We start from the raw sequence: 23,748 nt of genomic DNA on the forward strand, positions 1-23,748 counted from the left end.
ATGCATTAGTGCTTACTAATTTGACCATGATGGCCATTGCTTTATGCTATAGATGCTGGCTGACCATACCCTACATGAACACACAAACTTTAATTTGGAAGAACTGTTGATCATCTTGGTCACTTAAAATAAGATTTAGCTTCACATTAAAAGTAATGAATCCCAGGTATTAAGGTTGCTCCATTAGTCATGACCTTCATGCTGGTTATTTTTTGGAGTTTTATTACATGGTTATATATTGTTATATATTGTTCAACCTGACTAATATATAGTGTGTTTCTGCAGATCTCTGAACAGTGATAGCTTTTTATGTGACTGCCAATTAAAATGGCTACCACAGTGGCTCATAGGAAGAGACTTCCAATCCAGTGTGGATGCTACATGTGCTCACCCCGAATCACTGAAAGGCAAAAGTATCTTCATTGTGCCCATAGAAAGTTTTGTTTGCGGTAAGTTTTTTTTGTGATAAACTTTTAATATTTTGGGGGCATATTTCTGCTGAAACTGTAGTTATTGTGCTAATAATTATTTTAGAAGCTGACATTGTCCTGTGACTGACTTAGTTGGTTTCCTTCACTTCAGCGGCACGGTAGCACAGTGGTTAGCACAGTTGCTTCACAGCTCTAGGGTTCCAGGTTCGATTCCTGGCTTGGGTCACAGTCTGTGCGGCATCTGCACCTTCTCCCCATGTCTGCGTGGGTTTCCTCTGAGTGCTCCGATTTCCTCCCACAGTCTAGTGATGTGCAGGTTAGGTGGATTGGCCATGCAAAATTGCCCTTTGTGTCCAAAAAGGTTAGACTGAGTTACTGAGATAGGATGGAGGTGTGGGCTTAGGTAGGGTGCTCTTTCCAAGGGCTGGTGCAGGCTCATGGGCCGAATGGCTTCCTTCTGCACTGTAAATTCTATGTCTATGTCAGTAGTCTGCTTGTAGAAATCAGAAACTGTTCAATTGCTACTCAAATGCTGCAGGAATCTCTTAATTTACTTGAAGTGGAATTGGGATACATTTTTTTTTTGCCCAAGATTGACCTGATGTAAGAGCTCGTTCAATGGTATCATAGAATTAAATGCAGGGGGATATACCAGGATGTGGTAGGTGTAACCTATGCCTGGATTTTACCGAGGAGGAAACTAATTAGTATACCTGTGATATGGCTGATATGAGATATTTGCTATGTAGGAGTAGCAGGCAGAAGCCTAACTCCGGCTGTTGGGTAGTGCAAGTAGTTGATTTAATGTACTATGCAAAGTATCTAAATTGTTTTATTTTTATGCCATGTGAAAAATATGGCTTGACTGAGAAAATGTTCAGTATGATATTGACTGACTTATGATGCATGTGCATAGTAGAAACAATTCTGAATTGAGACCTACTGTTCAATGCATGTTTTGTAGCTATAATATTGACTTCTCCAATATTTTTTCAAAATCTTAACATCTTGTTTGCAGTCAGTGGAGTGTCATGAGCTAGTGTCCTTTATTGTCCTCTTTTATAAATCCACGATTTTGGAAAACTGAAGGGCACTTTTCTTTTTTGTGTTGAGAAGTTTTTCATTGGGGCAAAACATCAAAATGTTCCACTTTCTGAAAATTTTCCTCCGTGATTCTGTTGGCTTAATATTATGTTCAGCTCTTTTAAGATTCTGTTAGTGATTTTCTTCCCATTTAAAACATCAAACTGGAATCCTAGACTTTTGTTCATCTTGGTTATACCTTTTTATCATTTGTTATGTGTTGATTATATCAGTTCTATTTCTCCAACATTCTGTGGCCAATCCAAAGCGATACATGTTGCTTGTGTAAATGACAAACTCTTCTTCACATCTTTCCTGTTTAACTATTCAGATGACTTTCCAAAGCCTCAGATCATAGTTCAGCCTGAGACAACAATGGCTATGCTTGGCAAAGACATACGTTTCACTTGTTCTGCAGCAAGCAGTAGCAACTTTCCAATGATATTTGCCTGGAAGAAGGACCATGAGATTCTTCACGATGCTGAGATTGAGAACTTTGCACATGTTCGGGCAAAGGATGGTGAAGTAATGGAATACACTACCGTTCTTCATTTAAGGAAAGTGAAATTTACAGATGAAGGAAGATACCAGTGTATTATAACCAACAATTTTGGCTCAACCTACTCAAATAGAGCCAAGCTTACAGTTAATGGTAAGTAGAAATAAGCAGGTAAAGCACCTGATAGTGTGCAAAATTCTTCATTTTTCATTTTAATTACTGAAAATGAAGTCCAAGATGGTAACACTTCCAATTTCAGGAGACTAACTGGATTAACCTTAAAAGATGCTTGTTTTCATATTGCAATTTAATCTTGCTACTGAATGATCCTGAGTTTTTACACCTTTTTAGATTGTCATGTTTTCTGCCTTCAAACAACATTTTTCAGTGACTTTTTCAATCATTGTTTGTTCAAAGATGTTTACTGTACTACAGTACCCTGCTTTCCCACTTCACTTAAATAAGGTTCTGCTTTGCTATTCTTCCTGCTAAAGTGACAACTTCACATTTTTCCTTATGGTCCATCTATCAGATTTTTGCCGTCTTGCTTAACCTATCTACATCCGTTTGCACACTGTTTGTATCTTCCATCAAAATTGCTTTCCCACTTACCTTTGTAGTGACAGCAAATTTGGCTACTATACATTTGATCTCTTCATCCAATACAATTTGGATTATAAACTGTTGAGGCACCTAAAGGCTGGGTCAGTCAGGTCTTTCACTCGGGACTAGATTCAAAGACTAGAGGGGTCGTGATCCTGATCAATAAGTGGGTTTGAGATGGGTAGAATAGTCTCGGATGTGGGAGGTTGGTACATTTAAGGTCAGTGGAAACTGGAGGGGGTGCAGGTGGTATTAGTAAATATGTATGTGCCAAATTGGGATGATGTGGAGCTTATAAAGAGGATGCTGGGGAAGATACCGGACCTGGACTACACAGGTTGGTCATGGGAGGGGACTTCAACACCGTTATTGACCCTGGCGGACCGGTCCAGCTCAAAAACGGGCAGGGTGCCAGCAATGGCAAAGGAACTAAAAGGGTTCATGGAGCAGATGGGGCGGGGTGGATCCATGGAGATTTGGGCAGCCGAGGGTGAAGGAGTTCTCCTTCTACTCACACGTGCATAAAGTGTACTCCCGGATTGATTTCTTCATTTTGAGCAGGGCCTTACTGGCAGGGGTGGTGGACACGGGTACTTGGCAATCACAATCTCAGACCATGCTCCGCACTGGGTTGACCAGGTTAGTAAAGACAGTAACCAGCGCCCGCACTGGAGGTTAGATGTGGGACTTTTGGCTGACGAAGGGGTGTGCGAGTGGCTGAGAAAATGTATCCAGAACTACCTGCAGGTCAACGACACGGGGGAAATTTCAGCAGCGGTGGTCTGGGAAGCACTGAAGGAGGTGGTCAGAAGGGAGCTGATCTCGATACGGGCCCATAGGGAGAAGGTGGACAGGGCAGAGACGGACCGACCGGTTAAGGAGATACTACAAATCGATAGGAGGTATGCGGAGACCCCAGAGGCAGGACTTTTAAGGGAACAGCAGAGACTACAGGCAGAGTTTGGCTTGTTAACCACGGGAAGGGCGGTGGAGCAGCTGAGAAAGACGAGGGGGGCGATCTATGAGTACGGAGAGAAGGCCAGCAGAATGTTTGCACAGCAGCTTAGAAAGAGGGAGGCAGCCAGGGAGATAGGGAAAGTAAATGACGGAGATGGGAACCTGGTCGGAGATTCAGCAGGGGTGAATAAGGCGTTTGGAGATTTCTACAGAAGGCTGTATAGGTCGGAACCCCCTACAGGGCTGGAGAGGATGAGGCACTTCTTGGGGAGGGGGGGGGGGCGCGCTGAATTTCCCAAAGGTGGACGGGGAGCTGGTAGAAGGGCTCAGGGCCCCGATCAGGTTGGAAGAGAGAGTGGAGGGTATGAAGGCCATGCAGTCGGGTAAAGTCCCAGGGCCGGACGGGTACTCAGTGGAGTTTTATAAAACGTTCTCTGGGATATTGGGGCCGGTGTTGATGAGGATGTTCAATGAGGCAAGGGAAAGAGGGATACTTCCCCCGACGATGTCACAGGCCACAATTTCACAGATTCTGAAGCGGGACAAGAACCTGGAGCTGTGTGGGTCCTACAGGCCGATATCCCTGTTGAATATGGACGCCAAACTGCTGGCCAAAATTTTGTCCTCCAGGATTGAGGAGTGTGTCCCGGACGTTATTGGGGAGGACCAGACGCGGTTTGTTAAGGGCAGGCAGTTGGTGGTCAATATAAGAAGTTTGTTAAACGTGATTATGATGCCTCTGGAAGGTAGGGAGGTGGAGGTAGTGATCGCAATAGATGCAGAAAAGGCTTTTGATCGGGTAGAATGGGATTATCTGTGGGAGATACTGGGACTGTTCGGATTTGGGCGGGGCTTTATTGACTGGGTCAGGTTGCCGTATCAGGCTCCTGTGGCAAGCGTACGGACGAATAGGACAACATCGGACTATTTTAGACTGCACCGGGGGACGAGACAGGGATGCCCCCTCTCCCCACTGTTGTTCACGCTAGCTATAGAGCCGTTGGCAATTGCTCTGAGAGTCTCAAGGGGCTGGTCCGGCGGGGGTGGGGGGGGGTGAAGGAGCACAGAGTCTTGCTGTATGCAGACGACCTGCTTCTGTATATATCGGACCCAATAGAGGGAATGGAAGAAATCATGAGGATTCTAGGGGAATTTGACAGGTTTTCGGGGTATAAGCTAAATATGGGGAAAAGTGAGATGTTTGCTGTCCAGGCGAGGGGACAGGAGAGGCGATTGAGGGAGCTGCTGTTTAGATTAGTAGGAGGAACCTAGGTATTCAAGTTGCGCGGGAATGGGACTGGCTGCATAAATTAAATCTGGCCCAACTAGTAGACCAAATGAAGGACGATTTTCGGAGATGGGATGCGCTCCCGTTGTCATTAGCTGGGAAGGTGCAGACGGTGAAGATGACGGTCCTCCCCAGATTCCTGTTCGTGTTTCAATGTCTCCCCATCTTTATTTCGCGGTCCTTTTTTAAAGATGATGTGGAGATGCCGGCGTTGGACTGGGGTGAGAACAGTACGAAGTCTTACAACACCAGGTTAAAGTCCAACAGGTTTGTTTCGATGTCACTAGCTTTCAGAGCACTGCTCCTTCCTCAGGTGAATGAAGAGGTATGTTCCAGAAACATATATATAGACAAATTCGCATTACATTCATCCCCCACCATCTGGCCTGCAAAATCCTACCAACTGTCCTGGCTTAACACAATTCACACCTCTTTAACCTGGGGTTACCCCATCTCTGGATCTATAAAGATTTAATCACCTGCTAATGATCACATTCCAAGCATTGTTTGGCATCTTTGAATTTGTCTATATGTATGTATCTGCAGGTGCGGGACTTCCTACGTAAACAGGTGTCAACCTTCCCTCTCCTACCGATAAGGGGGATTCAGGACAGGGTAGTTTCCAGAGGGTGGGTAGGAGAAGAGAGCGTCTCTGACATTTACAAGGAACTTATGGGGTCGGAGGAGACGCAGACTGAGGAGCTGAAGCGCAAGTGGGTGGAGGAGCTGGGAGGAGAGATAGAGGATGGTCTATGAGCGGACGTGTTGTGTAGAGTCCACGGGTCTGCAACATGTGCCAGGCTCAGCCTGACACAATCACATGACAGTGGCCCGGATGAGCAGATTCTTTGGGGTGGAAGAGAGGTGTGCAAAATGTGCGGGAGGACCAGCGAACCATGTCCACATGTTCTGGGCATGTCCGAAGCTTAGGGGATTTTGGCAGGGGTTTGCGGATGTCATGTCCACGGTGTTAAAAACAAGAGTGGCACTGAGTCCAGAGGTGGTGATTTTCAGGGTGTCGGAAGACCCGGGAATCCAGGAGGAAAAAGAGGCAGACCTTCTGGTCTTTGCTTCCCTGGTAGCCTGGAGACGAATAGTATTAGCTTGGAGGGACTCAAAGACCCCAAAGTCAGAGACCAAGCTATCGGACATGGCTAGCTTTCTCTGTTTGGAGAAAATCAAGTTTGTCTTGAGAGGGTCACTGTTAGGGTTCGCCCGGAGGTGGCAACTGTTCGTCGACTTCTTCGTGGAAAATTAATCGTCAGCAGAGGGCGGGGGGGGGTTAGTGTAGCTTAGAGTAAGTGGTTAATAAAGGTGGGACCTGTAAAGGGGGGGGGGAGACGGCTTTTGCACTATGTTTATAGTTTCATGTACATTGTTTATTGTGTTGTTGTTACCAAAAATACCTCAATAAAAAGTTTATTTTTTTAAAAAAAAGTTGCGGCATCAACATTAATCCCCATGGCACTCCACTAGTTAGTTTACCAACTTGAAAATGATCCATTTATCATGACCCTGTTTCCTATTAGTTAGCCAATCCTCTATGCAAGCTAAGATATTCACCAATACCATGACCTATTATCTGATGTTGTAATCTTTTATGTGGTGCCTTATCAAATCCCTTTTTGGAACTCCAAATACTCTCTCTACAAGATCCCTGGCCGGGATTCTCCGAAATGGAGGCAGAGTGTTTGCGCCGTCGTGAACGCCGTCGAGGTTCATGACGGCGCGAAACGGCCCCTATCCCGACCGATTCAGAGCCCGATAATGGGCTAGGAGTGGCGCCGCGTCATTTACATGCGGCAGGCCTTGGCGGCGCCCGCGCATGCGCAGGTTGGCCGGCGCCAACCCGCGCATGCATGGTTGCTGTCCTCTCGGAGTCCGCCCCGCAAGATGTCAGACGGAACTTGCGGAGCTGCGGAAGAAAGGAGGTCCTCCTTCAGAGAGGCCGGCCCGACGATCGGTGGGCACCGATCGCGGGCCAGACCCCATTTGAGCCCCCCCCCCCCCCAGCGTTCCCGCGCTGTTCCCGCCGGCAGCGACCAGGTGTGGACGGTGCCAGGGGGAACCCACTGTTTTGGGCTGCTCGCTCGCCCCATCCGGGCTTGAGAATAGCAGGGGTGCCGGAGAATCGCCATTTTGGGTGTCTCGGGCGATTCTCCGGCCTGCGCCGCGCGGAACTCGATGGGGCCGTTCTCGCCGCTTGGGAGAATCGCGGGGGAGGGCATCGGACCGGCGTCGCGGGAAAATTTGGTGACCCAGGCGATTCTCCCAACCGGTGCGCGAGCGGAGAATCGCGCCCCCTATATCCACCTTGCTTGTTGCATCCTATTGAAAACAATTTCCCTTCCACAAAACCATGTTGACTATGCCTAATTTTAGGATTTTCTAATTGTCTTGCTACCCATCTCCCTAATAATGGATTCTAGCATCTTCCCAATAACATGTTGGGTTAACTGATCTATAGTTTCCTGCTTTCTGTCTCCCTGCTTTCTTGAATAGAGGTGTTACATTTGCAGTTTCCAAATCTGCAGGGACCATTGCAGAATTTTGGAAGAAAGTGATTCTGTGAACAAGCTTGAATCATTGAGTATTATGGTTAGCTGCGGCTTGATTTCACACACTGGTGCAGGATCAACGAGTTGCTTTTGGGTAGAGTGCAATGCTGATTTCCCAAAGGTTGGAGAATAATGAAGAGGCACCACTATGCTTACATCAAAATTTAGTTTCCCAGGATATTTTTGGAGCATTGTGTTAATTTCATAGTGTTATTGTGTATGGAGGTTTCTGGAGCAATCAATAGGAAATAAAATATACTATTCCCAATAAGATTGTTTGAAAATCTGCAAATTAGTAATAAAGTAAAGTTCTGGCAGAAGGCTATTGAATTGTTTTGAACTCTTAATGGTTATATGGATCTGAGGAAAATAGGACAAGAGTAGGGACTAGTGTTAAACCTCCTGCATCCACGTTTTTAGCTTACAAATTGGTAATCTTGACTTGTTTGTGCAAATCAGCTTGATTTTGAAATGTTTGAAAATGTACATTTTTCTATATTCCTCTTTTTAAAAAAAAATTCAGTGGAGCCTTTAAACTGCTGGTCCAGTAAACTCAGGTTTGGCTGTTACTTTGTCTATCATATTGCGGGGTGTTTGTGCCGCTATTCCTAAGATAGATCTCTCGGGTATTCCAGGCCATCTGTATCAGCAGCTTCTGGCAGTTTTATGTTTAACTTGCATACAGCTGACAAGGTATGTTGTTGGGGAACTTGCAGTGCATACGCTCCACTAACAACACACAATTCCAAACTTAGTGGCATTTTTGTAATATTTGTTCGCTCAATGATAACATGAAAATTTGATACCTTGATTTTCTCCTGTGTTTTAAGGAAGTAAATTGATTCAAAGATCTGAAATCATTCTTGCTTAACTCATCTAATTAATACTATTTGAGCAAGATAAATTGTACTTTTGAGGAAACATTTTAATTGGCTTTGAATTAAACATTTTATGTTTACAGTATTACCGTCATTTGTTAAGACTCCAAGAGACATAACAATCCGAACTGGAGCCAATGCTCGTCTTGAATGTGCTGCCACAGGTCACCCAACTCCACAGATTGCTTGGCAGAAAGATGGAGGCACAGATTTTCCTGCAGCTCGAGAAAGACGGATGCATGTGATGCCTGAAGATGATGTTTTCTTTATTGTGGACGTAAAAATTGAAGACCTGGGAATTTACACTTGTACAGCTCAAAATATTGCCGGGGCCATTTCGGCCAATTCTTCCCTCATGGTGTTGGGTAGGTAGATTCTAAATTTATACATAGATGTTTTATTTAGAATTGCTTCTGACTAAAAATTGAATATCCAAAATCGCTAATTCATTGCAAACTAAAACTGTTAATTTAAAAAGAGCTTGAAAGTTTAATCCTACTTATTAGGGGATTATTGATTGAATATGGAGACTGATAGGGTGAAAAAAATCTGAATCTGAATGGCATCCTTTGCAGAAATACCTGACACTAATGCTATATCAATAACTTTGCACTTCCCATTCCTCTAGTCGGTAAATTGATTTATGTTTCCACTTAAGTGACACATTGTAAAAGGAGTAAACCTAGGTTGATAACTCAAGAAAAATTAAATTAATTATACCTTGTGCTGTGTTAATGTACTTTTTAAAGCGGGTTAAATATAATAATCTTAACAAATGGTAAAACTTTGCAAAGAATGGGCAGCATGGTAGCACAAATGGTTAGCACTGTGGCTTCACAACACCAGGGTCCCAGGTTCAATTCCCCGCTGGGTCACTGTCTGTGCAGAGACTGCATGTTCTACCCGTGTCTGCGTGGGTTTCCTCCCACAGTCCAAAGATGTGTGGGTTGGGTTGATTGTCCATGCTAAATTGCCCTTAGTGTCCAAAAGGTTAGGAGGGGTTATTGGGTTACAGGGATAGGGTGGAAGTGAGGGTCGGTGCAGACTTGATAGGCTGAATGGCCTCTTTCTGCACTGTATGTTCTTTTTAAAAAAATATATATTTTATTGACTTTTTTTTCCCAAACAACAGTTTTTCCCTCTTACAAAGCAAACGAAACAATAACAAAACAGAAATTTTTAACAATACACAGGTAACAAAACCCCATTGTCTATTGACCTAAACTAAACTTAAACCCCCCCCCCCCCCCGGGTTGCTGCTGCTGGTCATCTGTCTTCCCTCTAACGTTCCTCTAGGTAGTCGAGAAATGGCTGCCACCGCCTGGTGAACCCTTGAGCTGATCCTCTCAGGGCAAACTTTATCTGCTCCAGTTTAATGAACCCCGCCATATCATTTACCCAGGCCTCCAGTCCGGGGGGTTTCGCCTCCTTCCACATGAGTAGGATCCTGCGCCGGGCTACTAGGGACGCAAAGGCCACGACATCGGCCTCTTTCGCCTCCTGCACTCCCGGCTGTTCCGCAACTCCAAATAGAGCTAACCCCCAGCCTGGTTTGACCCGGGCCTTCACCACCTGCGAAATCACTCCCGTCACTCCCTTCCAATACCCTTCCAGTGCCGGACACGCCCCAAACATATGTGCGTGGTTTGCCGGGCTCCTGCCACACCTCCCACATTTGTCCTCCACTCCAAAGAACCTGCTCAATCTTGCCCCCGTTATGTGTGCTCTATGTAGCACCTTAAATTGAATCAGGCTAAGCCTGGCGCATGAGGAAGAGGAATTTACCCTGCTTAGGGCACCAGCCCACATACCCTCCTCTATCTCCTCCCCTAATTCTTCTTCCCACTTTTCTTTTAGTTCGCCCACCGACTCCTCCCCCTCTTCCCTCATCTCTCTATAAATCTCTGACACCTTGCCCTCTCCGACCCACACCCCTGAAAGCACCCTGTCCTGTATCCCCTGTGTCAGGAGCAACGGAAATTCCCTCACCTGTTGTCTAGTAAACGCCCTCACCTGCATATATCGCAAGAAATTTCCCCGGGGCAACTTATACTTTTCCTCCAATGCTCCCAAGCTCGCAAAAGTCCCATCTATAAATAAATCTCCCACCTTCCTAATTCCCAACTGGTACCAGCTCTGAAATCCTCCATCCATTCTTCCTGGGGCGAACCTATGGTTGTTCCTGATAGGGGACCCCACCAGGGCTCCCTCTGTCGCCTCCACTGTCCCCAGATATTCAGTGTTGCCGCCACCACCGGGTTCGTGGTAAACTTTTTAGGTGAGAACGGTAGCGGCGCTGTCACCAGCGCCTCTAAACTCGTCCCTTTACAGGACTTTCTCTCCAGTCTTTTCCACGCTGCTCCCTCACCCTCCATCATCTATCTATGTATCATTGCCACATTGGCGGCCCAATAGTAATCACCCAAGTTCGGTAGTGCCAGTCCTCCTCTGTCCCTACTACGCTGAAGGAACCCCCTCCTTACTCTTGGAACTTTCCCTGCCCACACGAAGCTCGTGATGCTCCTATCTATTTTATTAAAAAAGGTCTTGGTGATTAGTGTAGGGAGACATTGAAATACAAATAAGAACCTCGGGAGGACCATCATCTTAATTGCTTGCACCCTGCCCGCCAGCGATAGAGACTGCATGTCCCACCTCTTGAAGTCCTCCTCCATTTGTTCTACCAGCCGTGTCAGATTAAGTCTGTGCAAGGTCCACCAGCTCCTAGCGATCTGAATCCCCAGGTATCGGAAGTTTCTTTCCACTTTCCTTAGCGGTAAGCCTTCTATCTCTCTACTCTGGTCCCCTGGATGTATCACAAATAATTCACTCTTCCCCATGTTTAGCCTATACCCCGGGAATTCCCCGAACCCCCTCAAAATTCGCATAACCTCTATCATCCCCCCCCCCCCCCCCCCCCGCTGGGTCCGACACGTATAACAATAGGTCATCTGCGTATAACGAGACTCTGTGTTCTTCTCCCCCTCTAATCACCCCTCTCCATTTCCTGGAGTCTCTCAACACCATGGCCAGAGGTTCAATTGCCAACGTGAACAACAATGGAGACAGCGGGCATCCCTGTCTTGTTCCCCTATATAATCGGAAATACTCTGATCTATGTCGACCTGTAACTACGCTTGCCGTTGGAGCCCCATAAAGAAGTCTAACCCAGCTAATAAACCCGTTCCCAAACCCAAACCTCCTTAACACTTCCCATAAATACTTCCCATAAATACACCCACTCCACCCTATCAAATGCCTTCTCTGCGTCCATTGCCGCCACTATCTCTGCCTCCCCCTCCACTGGGGGCATCATTATCACCCCTAATAGTCGTCGCACGTTAACATTCAGTTGTCTCCCTTTTACGAACCCTGTCTGGTCTTCGTGCACCACCCCCGGGACACAGTCCTCTATCCTCGATGCCAGTACCTTTGCCAGCAATTTGGCGTCCACGTTCAATAGTGAAATAGGTCTATAGGACCCGCACTGCAACGGATCTTTGTCCCTCTTCAAAATTAGCGATATCGTCGCCTCCGACATCGTCGGGGGTAGAGTCCCCCCTTCCCTGGCCTCATTGAACGTCCTCGCCATCAACGGGGCCAACAAGTCCACATATTTTCTGTAATATTCCACCGGGGACCCGTCTGGCCCCGGGGCCTTCCCTGCTTGCATGCTTCCCAGTCCCTTAATAACCTCGTCCACCTCAATCGGCGCCCCCAGGCCTGCGACCTCCTGCTCCTCCACTTTCGGGAACCTCAATTGGTCCAGGAACTGCCGCATCCCCTCCTCTCCCTCTGGGGGTTGAGACCTATACAGTTCCTCATAGAAGGTCTTGAACACCTCATTTATCTTTCCTGCCCTTCGCACCATGTCTCCCCTTTGTAATGCACTAGTAACACGACTCTTTGAACTTGGAGCTTCAATTTGACTTTGTCGCTACCTTTTTTTTCCCCATACATTTCTCGCTCTTCCCACTGCCACTCCCATTCAGAGATTGTACCAACAAGGTTTGTTCTTATTCCATGAAGGAGTAAACCAAGTTGACAAAATCACTGGGTCATTTCCCCTTTTAAGGCTTCCTTAATGCCTATCTTATCATTGTAAGATGTCTTACAACACCAGGTTAAAGTCCAACAGGTTTGATCCAAACACTAGCTTTCGGAGCACTGCTCCTTCCTCAGGAGCAGTGCTCCAAAATTTAGTATTTGAAACAAACCCGTTGGACTTTAACCTGGTGTTGTAAGACTTCTTACTGTGCTCACCCCAGTCCAACGCCGGCATCTCCACATCATATCTTATTGATATCAAGGGTCCTTCCTCTTGTTATTTAAAAGACACCTTTAACTAAAGTTCCTTGTCTGTATTTTGCACAGAAAATTGACAAGATGCTTAACGTGAAACCTTTCTTCCTCTTCTGAAACATGCTTTTTAAAAAAAAAGTTGATGTTTCTTTGCCCACCTCCCATTGTAGCAATACCTGGGTTTACAAAAGGTTGGGGAGGGAGTTGGATTAATGGACAGCTTGGATGAATATTAGTTTCATTTATCAGTATCTTGGATTTCTTGTGTACAAAAATAATTATTGGAGTCTAAATTATAATCAACCCCTCTTTCTGGGTACTTCAAGAATCCTCTCTGGTTATCGATTTTATTTTAACCTTCGAAGTACACCACCACTGCTAAACAACGGTGCTTTGGCATCAATGCTTTGGTGCCATTTGTTTTAATTTGGCGGATGAAAATTGCACGTCGTATTCCCAATGTGACCTTGCCATTAATCTAAATGAATTCCTACAGCCCATCATGCCTGTTGCTTGTACAAATTGTGTGGCATATGTCTTGGATCCAATCCATGTAATATCCTAGAGAAACATTCTCAAAAATTGAGTCGTGCCCCACTTGTATCAAAGGTAAATTGATTAAAATTCCTTTCGAGCACAACTGTGTCAGGAATCATGTAGAGAGAGGGAGAAATGAAGGAAGCCTAATAATCTTTGTTTCTCTTGAAGAAATAGCTATCTCTCCATAGTAGCTTGCCACCTAAGTGACCACACATTTCCTCCATTTAGCATTAAATGTATTATACATAATCTGCTTACGTACATATTGACTGTTCTTTGAGAAGTTGTACCATTTAAGATTATTATATTTAACCAGCTTTAAAAAATACATTAACACAGCACAAGGGTTAACTTAACTTTTCTTGAATTATCAACCTAGGTTTACTGCTTTTACAATGTGTTATTCAAGTGAAAACTTAAATCAATTTATAGACTAGAGGAATGGGAAATGCAAAGTCATCGATGTAGCATTGGCGTCTGATATTTCGGCAAAGCATGCCATTCAGATTCATACTTTAACTAGCAGTGCAGGTAATAAGACATTGACCATCCAGACTTCTCTTCCAACTGGATACACGCAAAGATGCTGCATATAACAAATTGAAGTTATAGTGGCAAATGGATCATGTTTATATCCCAGGCAGACATTTTGATGCATTGCACTAAATGTTACTGCCACACGCTCTAATTCTTCATTGATTAAAATATCTCTAAAATTGAAGGCGAGAGAATTTAAACCATTAACTTGTTCTTTTTATATTCCTAGAAACTCCATCGTTGGTTTACCCCCTTGAAGACCAAACTGTGGTGATTGGTGAAACTATAGCTCTGCAGTGCATGGCATCAGGAAGTCCATCTCCACGGATAACTTGGTTAAAAGGTGATGAACCTCTTGTTGTTACAAAGAGGCATCACTTCACATCTGGAAACCAGCTGCTTATCATTCGAAATGTTGAGTTGCATGATGGGGGTAAATACACGTGTGAGATGTCTAATACGCTTGGCACTGAGAGAGCTCATAGTCACCTCAGCATTTTGCCGTCATCAAGTTGTGTTGTTGGACAAAGCAAAAAGGATGGGAGTATGACTGTTGGCATCATCATCATTGCTGCAGTGTGCAGTATTGTAATAACTTCACTAGTATGGGTATGCATCATCTACCAGACCAGGAAGAAAAGTGAAGAATACAGCGTTACCAATACAGGTGGGAAAATTAAAAGCTTGTTATATGATGTCTTGTAAGGTGCCCGAGTGCCTGAAAGATTGTGCTTGCCTTGCAACAAATCCTTGAAATGCAGTCATAATGCAAAGTCACAAATCAGTAATTCTTTTGTCACTGCCACCTAAACTATTTATTTTTTAAAAATTTAGAATAAATTTTGAAGTGCCCAATTCATTTTTTCCATTTAAGGAGCAATTTAGCGTGGCCAATCCACCTAGCTTGCACATCTTTGGGTTGTGGGGATGAGACCCCACGCAGACACAGGGAAAATGTGCAAGACAGTGGGCCGGGATCGAACCCGGGTCCTCACCTCAGTGTTAACCACTGAGTCACCATGCCGCCCCGCTGCCACCTAAAGTATAACCCAAGTGTTCTTTTTAATCCTCTGCTCTTTCCTATCTGAGCAGCTTGCCAAGTTAATTGATTTTGGTGTGTCCCTGGAGAAATGCTGCTTCTCTGCTTACTCAATAAACTTTACATAGATTGTTAAAATTACCCTTTAACTAAAAATATCGATGAGTAAGTTTATAATATTTAATATTTGGCCTGTCATGTTATGTCACTGTTATTAGACTTTGTTCATGAGCATTTTCTTTTTGTGGAGACAAAAACGCTGTCCATTGTAATGGATCAGTTGCCGTCAAAGTACATTCATACCATCCTTCCATCTATATGCCTCTTAAATGCATGTAGTTATCTTTGAACCAACTTGTGCTATCTTTTCCAGCTAGCAGTGGAGCTAATAGCGACATCATTGACTTTTAAAAATTCTGTTTCTTCCTGCAAATGTCAGCTGTGGCCCAGTTGGTATGAGTCGGAAGGTGCCAGGTTCAAGTCCCACACCGGAAATCTAACTAGACATTGCGGGAGTGCTGCACACTTGGAGGTGCCATATTTCAAATGAGACATTAATCTGAGGCTCCACCTATTTTGTAAGATAGATTTAAAAGCTCCCATGACATTATTTCAAAAAAGAGCAGGGAGGTATCCCGGCCAATATTTATCCCTCAATTGGCATATTTAATAAGGTAATTATGGTATTGTGTGCACATTGGACATTATTCCCTATATTATAACTGATTGCATGTCAAAAATACATCTTTAACGCTGTGAGATACTGCCTGAGGATGTGAAATGTGCAATACAAATACAAGTTGTCCTTCTCCATTCAAATACCTTCAAACAAAGCTATGCAAAGTGTTCTGCACTACAGTATGTTAAAAATGTAGTACTGAATGTTACAACTGAACAGTTTTGATGTAACTGCACAAAATGGCACCTATACTAGCTGTTCTCTAATTTTAGGAGATGTGGTAAATATTTCATGACTAAAACATCAGTGTCAGTCCGTTGTGTCCATGCTGACTGGCAAGCGGCCATCCACCTCTTGGTCCATAATTATGGCACTACCAAGTGCTTTTTGATTGTTCTGAGAGTTGCTTCCTCGCCCATCCTTTCAGGCAGCGAGTTCCTGATCCCCACCAGCATCCTGTGAAATAACATACTTTAAAATCTAATTTATGAACTCCTAAACCAAGGGGAAGTAGAATCTCCATATATTCCCGTCCATGTTATGCGTTTCACTGAGGTACCTCCTCAGCTGCCTCTGTTCCAAAAAATCCTTCACTATAGTCTGAATAAGCTTTTAGTTGCCTTTTGATAATTTCAATTGGGTCACAACTTTCTTTGGAAAAGAACTATTTCCCTGTTCAAATTCTTGGTCACAGGAATCATCATGCTTGATTCTATGTTCTCAAGCACTTGTATCCGTCTTAGAATGGGTTCACCAGAATTTTGCATAAGAACCAAGATAATGGTTTAACTAATGTCATTTTCTGCAACAGTTTGTATTGTATTCCTTAGCAATGCAGCTTTGTACTTTATTTGGCCACTTCACCATACTCCTTATGCCACCTCGTTACTTTACAGTTAAGTCTTTCTTAACCATTTTATATATTAATTCTGGAAATGCGGGCGTCACTGCTAAAACCAGCATATATTACCGAGTTACTTTTTTAAAAACTGAATGACTGGTTACACTTCAATTGAGGATCAATCATGGCGGTGTAGGCCTGAAGTCACTTTTAGGTCACTTGTACTGATCTTTTTATTTCTAGATTTTTAAAAATAAAAACTGAATGTAAAGTCTCACGCTGCCATGGTAATATTTTAAATATACATTGTTTGAATGATTAATCCAAGCAGTTCTGTGCCATACACCTCATTCCATGGCTTGTAAGCAATTTAAAGCTGTGAAACTTGGGAGCAATCTTGGCATGATGTCAAGATTTTTCTGAAGATCAAAGGATTAAGCTGGCCAATTTGTATGTTAAAGCTAGCTTTAATTTAAGAAGTAGTTACTGAATTAAAATCAGTCAAGAGCTTTTCACATTATATGGGTTGAGTTGTATTTGGAATTAGGGAGGTTCCGTGTGCCAATCCTCCTGTTTGCTTCACGCGTGTATACCTTAGCATGTGTCTTTGTGTATATTATAGATGAGACCATTGTACCACCTGATGTACAAAGTTACCTCTCTTCACAAGGAACGTTGTCTGAGCGGCAGGAAACGTGTGTCAAAATGGACGATAGTAGCAATTTACAACTAGCAGTGACTCTTCCTAACGGACATATAGAGAGCAATGGTATGGTTGTATGGTTGATTTTGTTTCTAATCTATTTTAATTGTCAAATTTTTTCACCTACAGCAAATAGATATGTTTAAAAGAAAAAATCCTGTAGTTATATACTACATACAAAAATCATCTTGTGATCAAGCAATTTTTATTCTGATGTAAAATAATGCAGATGCTGAAATCTAAAATGAAAACAGAAGATTTTGGAAATACTCAGCAGGCCTAATAGCATCTGTGAAGAGAGCATTGAGCTCAATGTGGGTTACGTTTAAAACTGGGAGAAAGCGCATAGTTATCACGGCTCCACAGGAGACCATTTGGATCATGGAGTGCTTTTTGGCTGTTAGAGCAATCCAGTCAGTCTCATTCCCCTGGTCTATGCTCATATCCCTGCCATTTATTTCCCTCCAGTGCCTATTCAATTTCCTTTTGAAATTATTTGTTGTATCTGCTTACACCACTTTCAGAAGCAGTGTATATTTTCCCTCTCCTCCTCACTTCTGCTCAAAAGCATTACCCATCCCTTATAGAGTAATAGATGTGTACAGCATGGAAACAGGCCCTTTGGCCCAGCTTGTCCATGCTGCCCAATTTCTATCACTAAGCTAGTCCCACTTGCCTGCATTTGGCCTATATAACTGTCTAACTGTTTTTTAAAGGAAACAATTGTACCTGCCTCACTGCCAGCTCATTCTAGATGCTCCCCACCCTCTGGTCTCTTTTATATCTCTCACCGTAAACCTATGCCCTCTAGTTCTAGACTCCTCTACCTTTGGGAAAAGAGGTTGACTATCTATGCCCCTCATTATTTTATAAACTTCTATAAGATCACTCCTATGCCTCCTACGCATCAGGAAAAAAAAATCCCAGCCTCTCCTTGTAGCTCAGACCATTAAGTCCTGGTAGCATCCTCGTAAATCTCTTCTGCACTCTTTCTAGTTTAACTATATCCTTCCTATAATAGGGTGACCAGAACTGAACACAGTATTCCACGTGCGGTCTTGTATAACTTCAACAAGACGTCCCAACTCCTGTATTCAATATTCTGACTAATAAAACCTAGCATGCTGAATGCCTTCTTCAACACCCTGTCCACCTGCAACTCCACCTTCAAGGAGCTATGAACCTGTACCCCTCGATCTCTTGTTCTGTAACTCTCCCCAACTCTCTACCATTAACTGAGTAGGTCCTGCCCTGATTTGATCTACCAAAATGCATCACCTCGCATTTATCTAAATTAAACTTCTCAGTATTAAATCCACCTGCCCATTCGGCTAGCCTATGAACCATTGCAATCAATTGGTAACATTCTCGGTATCTGCCACACCTCCGAATTTGGTATCATTGGTAAATTTTACTCTGTATTCCAATATCCAAGTCATTTTTCTATATCTAAATAGCAGAGCTGCAAGCACTGAACTTTTGGAATCACTGCTGTCTACCATCCTTAAATATCTGGACAACATCCATTGTATTCCCATCATCAATCCTCCCCATTACTTCATCATAAAATTCAATTGGATCGATCAAGTTTTCATGCAGGCACTTGAGTCCCTATTATTTTCCCCTTCCTACCACTGATAAACTGACTGATCTAGTTATCAGGAATATCCTTGCACCCTTTCTTGGAAAAAGTGCCACATTTGCTACTGTCCAACCTGCTGATAATTCCCCTAAATCTAAGTGAGGTTGGAAGATAATGGCAAGGCTTTCTGCTGTATCTCCTTCCACTTTCTTTATCAACCTGGGGATTCAAGCCATCCACATCAAGTGACTTATCTATTCTTCGGCATAACCAGTCTTTCCAATACATTCTGCCTGTCAATTTTCACTCCATCCATTACCTCGAACATTTTGTCAGCATCCACTTTCTTGGTCAATGCTGATAAAACATACCGAGAATAGGGAGTAAATATGAACAACCATATACTTTTTCTCTGCCTTAGAATCCATAAAATCCCTACAGTGCCAGGCCATTCAGCCCATCTAGTCTGCATGGGACTTCTGAAAGGGCACCCTACCTAGGCCCAATCCCCTGCTCTATCCCTGTAACCCAACCTAACCTGCACATCTTTGGACAGTAGGAGGAAACCCTTGCAGACACAGGGGGAACATGCAAACTCTACGCAGTCACCCAAGGCTGGAATTGAACCCTGATCCCTGGCACTGAGGAAGCAGGGGCGAAATTCTCCTACCCGCCCCGCCACATTTCTGCCCCGATCGGCCGGCGGGAGTCTCCGTAACACCGGCCGGTCAATGGAGTTTCCCATTGTGGGGCAGCCCCACGCCGTCGGGAAACCCCCGGGCGCCGGCAAAACGGAGACTCCCGCCGGCGGAGAATGACGCCCCAGATATTTATTGCTCGGATACAAATGCTTTTGAATTCAGTATCTTAGTATTTAGCTGCAGTAGCAACATTAAAATATTTTTAGAGTGGCATCAGCAAGCAAAGCTCTGGGTAACAATAGGCATAATCTTAACTTCAACTCATTAAGTGTTACAGGTTTTAGTCCAACATGTGTAGATTGTGATCAATTTTTAACTTCTTTTGTAGTGTTGGAAGTTACATATAGCAATAGTTGCAAATCTGAGGTAAGCTCAAAAGCCTTGGCTGGAGGCTTTTACGAAGATGAGGAGTATTTCAGATTGTTCATCATTCCACACCCTCTGTATTATAGGAGTATAGCCTAGCCTGATGGGTTTTAGGGAAACCAGGTGCTGAACTTGCACATCAAAATGTCATGTTGACAAGTGGTGCTGCACATGATGATCTACTCTTGTTGTAATGCTTCAGAGCCTGGTATTGGATGATGCCTGTTTGCTTCTGAATGGGTGGTTTGCTCTGAATCGATCTATTCTTTAAATTGTAAGCACAGAGGACTGACTGGCTTGCAGTTTTCACTCTTAGTCACAAAGCAGAACGGTGATAGAATGAGGTTTACATAATTAGCAGGATAGGAGACTAAATATAGGCATCATGGGTGCTCTGTAAAGAATGGTATCCCATTGAGTTTGTAGATGAGGTCCTGATAACTATTAGTTGGAGGTTGAACATATCACAACTAACAATTATTTATAAACTGTGACCATATTGGAATACCTGGAACAGTGAGCATAACTGTCCAAATCTGTTTAATTAAAGGTACGCGTCAGTCCGTTGCTGTGAGCTGTGCGGATGCGGCATCTCGTAATATTCCCTACAGACAAACAAAGCATTGTATTGGGTATAACATTAAAGATGCATGTAAACATGCATTGGAAGGAAGACTGGGCCCTGAAAAAACAGGTATGTGACTTTTGCAAACCGAAATCCCATCTAATTTAATATCCATTTTAACTAATTTTTCTGCATTTAAAAGTTGTAGAAGCTAAAGTAGAGATAGCATATAAAGTGCACATGGAATGAATGAAAATGATCAACTGTGTTCTGAGAATGTTGATATTTCAACTAGATTTTCATCAATTTTACTGGAAGTCCATGAGGTAGGTTAACAGAAAAGATCATTGGGAGCTAAAATTTGACAAGTGTGACTCTTGTCAGTTTTCTTTCTTATCCTACCCATGTTGCAAGTTTGAGCCCAATTTATCAAATTGGTTAGGGCCAGGAACCAAGGATAACATTGTTATAACCCTCCAAGTTGAAAAAGTGCTTTGAATCTGTTCTTTGACAAGAGTCCCTGGTCTCTCTAAACTTAGTAAACACTAGGTTGTACTTTTGTACTTTTGTACTTCGGATGTTGTAGAGTCCTGACCTTTTTTGTATCTTCAATCGATTGACATGTTCTGTGCTAACCTGCAGAATCATTCTACATATTGATTGTTCGCAGCAATCTCCGTTCCTTCATATTTATTCTATGCTAAATTGGAATATCAGCATTTGATGGATAAAATCAGATCCTTTTTAGTCCAAAAGAGCATTTCCCAATGCTAATAGGAGTATGGGCAAGGAGGATTCGGAGTACCAGCTAAGTAATTTTAGTTTTGGTGTAAATAGGGAAAAGCATGCATGATTACTCGCTCCTTGAACCTTTCACTAGTTTTGCACCATAAGTGTCGTAAGGAAAATGAAATAATGTACCTGTAAGAGCTCATTGCACTGAACAGCACACGACCATTCTCGAGGTTAAATAATAAAAATGGATATTTGCACAAATAACATGCCCTTTGTACAATGACTGAAAATTACTCCATGTTAATAGGTTCTTTTGGTGTTCCGGATCAGTTTGATAATGCCAACGTTTACTCCAAGGGACTCAAATGTTCAAATGCATATAGAAATGTGGATCATCATGCAGAACAGACCAGAACCGATGAAGGCATTTTGAACCATTATCCATGCAACTTAGGGGAGAGGCAAGAGTTTGTATATCCGAGCAACCATGATAGGATGACATCACCGAATTTAACAGATGGAAAGTTTGCTGACAGAAATGGTAATGTCTGGCCTTTTGAAGTACATAAACATAAAACCTAAGCCAATATTAGATCTTTAAGGGATACAAGTACCAAATTATAATTTGGTTTGCTTTTATATTGGACAAAATTCTTAGCCAACTTCTGCCAATTTGTTTTTAATTTTTAGGTTTGTCTTCTCAACCTGCGCAACCTCCACTATTGGAGACCTCAAGCCACCAATCAGTATCTTTGTGTGACAAACCTCAGACTATATTGTGCAGTGACACTGGAGTTGACATCAAACAGACATTACTACTTAATGGACAGTTATCACAATCCTGTGACTTGGTTTGAAAATCAAAAATTGCAGACAAATGCAAACTCATGCTTGTGCACTGAAAACTCAGTTTTTTGTTACTACCTCACCTCTCCAACAACATGGCAGGACAGAGCTTGTGTGGGAATAATCCTATTCGAGCGTTCTTCAATTGTAAATATTTTAAGCTTCCATGGGAAGAATTTGTAGCTCAACAATTGACTTGCATTTAAAGCATGTAAATGCAGGGTATAATGTACAGAGAGAAAGGAATGTTTTTATATGTTTGTACATAAGAGTTTCCATATTACAGAAGATATTTTAAACCTATTTAGTGCATGAATAACATGACTTTTTAAAACCATTTCTCCTGGTTATGTTGGTTGCTGTTTTTAAATTTTGCTAAACCTTCTGGTGCCTTATTACAAGGGGTCATGATGAAAATAACTGCTTGTGTAAAATCCATTTGCCCTTCCACTGACTAGCTAGTAGTAGAGAAGTGCAGAGTAGAATGAAAAGCAAATAAAAATTAGGCAATTGCATTACTACAGAATTTAATTTATAGACCAAGTTCCTTCTTTTGTAATTTTGGTATAGAAAGTAAAGAGAAATAATGTTCTAGAAAAGCCACTCAATCAGCCAAAAATGTAATTAATCATACGCTGCTTGTCCAGATTGTTTGGGGAACTGCATGTTTAGGAAAAATGGCATTGGGGGTTAACAAAATTCATTTAGATTTTACTAATCAACTGCTAAAAATTGGAAACAAATAATATAAGAATAGAGTGCGGTTTTTAAAATCCTCTTGATAGAATGGCATCCAGTAAATATTTTCATGTTGAATCTGCCTCAAACCACATTAGGAAAAAAAATGGCTATCCACGGTTAATATTCACTTTTTATACATTACCAGAAAGGACACAGCAAAGCTGCTCAAAAGGAGGCACACTGAGGAAGGAAGTGTTACTTTTCTGCACAAATATTTATTTATACAATTTGGTAAAAATATACATTGTTACAGAAATGTAAAATATAGAAGTGTCTAACAAAGGTATTGAAGTGTCGAATAAAAATCATTTATAATACAATTGCAGTTCAATATTTGCACTTCTTGACCGATTTTTATAGAAGCATTTTGTGCATTTTATCATATGTTCCTAGAAAAATAAAACCACCAAGACTGATCCATGCTACTCTGGGGACAATTCCTGAAAATAAGCTGAGAAAAAAAGACAAAACATTAATTATATTTGTCCATATAAAAAGCTATAATATCCAAATTATACCATACTAAAGAGACAATGCTGGAAAATCTCAGCAGGTCCGGCAGCATCTGTAGGGAGAGAAAAAAGCCATTTTGAGTCCAATGACTGTCAAAGCTCTTTTCTCTCCCTACAGATGGTGCCAGACCTGCTGAGATTTTCCAGCATTTTCTCTTTCGTTTCAGATTCCAGCATCCGCAGTAATTTGCTTTTATACATTTGCAGTATGCTGCCCAAAACCCACATTTGATATGAAGTTCGGCTTAGCCAGTCCTGAGAAACCAAGACACTGGATCATGTCCACAAATTGTGACACCCACTTTCAATATTTTAAGATTTCACTGGTCCTACTGCAAAAGTGGATTTTGTCCAGCTTGCACGTCGCGCCTTTACCTACTCTGTATTAATGCAGAATACACTTGTTCAAAATCTGCAGTAGTCCGGTTAGTTCAGACTCCAAGTGCTCCTCTATAACTTTATTAATGGATTGTCTTTTCCCCTGAGTCTTGAGCACCTTTTTTAGCCCAATTCTTGGGGTCAGGTCTGAAAAGTCAGATGTCACCATCCTTCATATTTTTAAACTATTCCACTCTCAGCAGAAATCTAATTAAGTACGTGAAAATGAAATGGATTATTTAACTATACATAACTTTTATCATTAAAGTGAGGGTCCACAAATCTCTCACCACTGTCAAAAGTTTTCTGCTGATATCGGAGAAATTAATTGAGTGCACCCTAAATCTGCAAATAAATCTACTCCGTTTAAGGGCAGCACGTGGC

The 23,748-nt window shown here is 42.7% G+C and overlaps 2 protein-coding genes across 4 annotated transcripts in view; one reads left to right on the top strand and one right to left on the bottom strand.

Moving 5' to 3' along the window:
- lrig1 (leucine-rich repeats and immunoglobulin-like domains 1) overlaps positions 1 to 22,794 on the top strand; it is a 186,710-nt gene extending 163,916 nt beyond the window's left edge. For both annotated transcript variants that reach the window (XM_072472309.1, XM_072472310.1), the window contains exons 12-19: positions 286 to 449; positions 1,846 to 2,166; positions 8,381 to 8,662; positions 13,906 to 14,343; positions 16,858 to 17,004; positions 20,138 to 20,281; positions 21,195 to 21,428; positions 21,578 to 22,794. In XM_072472309.1, coding sequence (XP_072328410.1) covers positions 286 to 449; positions 1,846 to 2,166; positions 8,381 to 8,662; positions 13,906 to 14,343; positions 16,858 to 17,004; positions 20,138 to 20,281; positions 21,195 to 21,428; positions 21,578 to 21,744 — 1,897 coding nt within the window. In that variant the 3' untranslated portion in view covers positions 21,745 to 22,794. The remainder of the gene's footprint in view (positions 1 to 285; positions 450 to 1,845; positions 2,167 to 8,380; positions 8,663 to 13,905; positions 14,344 to 16,857; positions 17,005 to 20,137; positions 20,282 to 21,194; positions 21,429 to 21,577) is intronic.
- The window catches only part of slc25a26 (solute carrier family 25 member 26), a 361,771-nt gene that overhangs the window by 1,546 nt on the left and 336,477 nt on the right, over positions 1 to 23,748 (bottom strand). Inside the window, exon 10 of one of the 2 annotated variants that reach the window (XM_072472311.1) lies at positions 22,767 to 22,925. The exons of the other annotated variant lie outside the window; for it this stretch is intronic. Coding sequence (XP_072328412.1) covers positions 22,829 to 22,925 — 97 coding nt within the window. The 3' untranslated portion in view covers positions 22,767 to 22,828. Of the gene's footprint in view, positions 1 to 22,766; positions 22,926 to 23,748 lie in introns of those variants that run through there. 2 annotated transcript variants of the gene reach the window in all.

The sequence above is a fragment of the Scyliorhinus torazame genome, chromosome 13, assembly GCF_047496885.1.
Source record: "Scyliorhinus torazame isolate Kashiwa2021f chromosome 13, sScyTor2.1, whole genome shotgun sequence".
In the NCBI taxonomy this organism is placed as follows: Eukaryota; Metazoa; Chordata; class Chondrichthyes; order Carcharhiniformes; family Scyliorhinidae; genus Scyliorhinus; species Scyliorhinus torazame.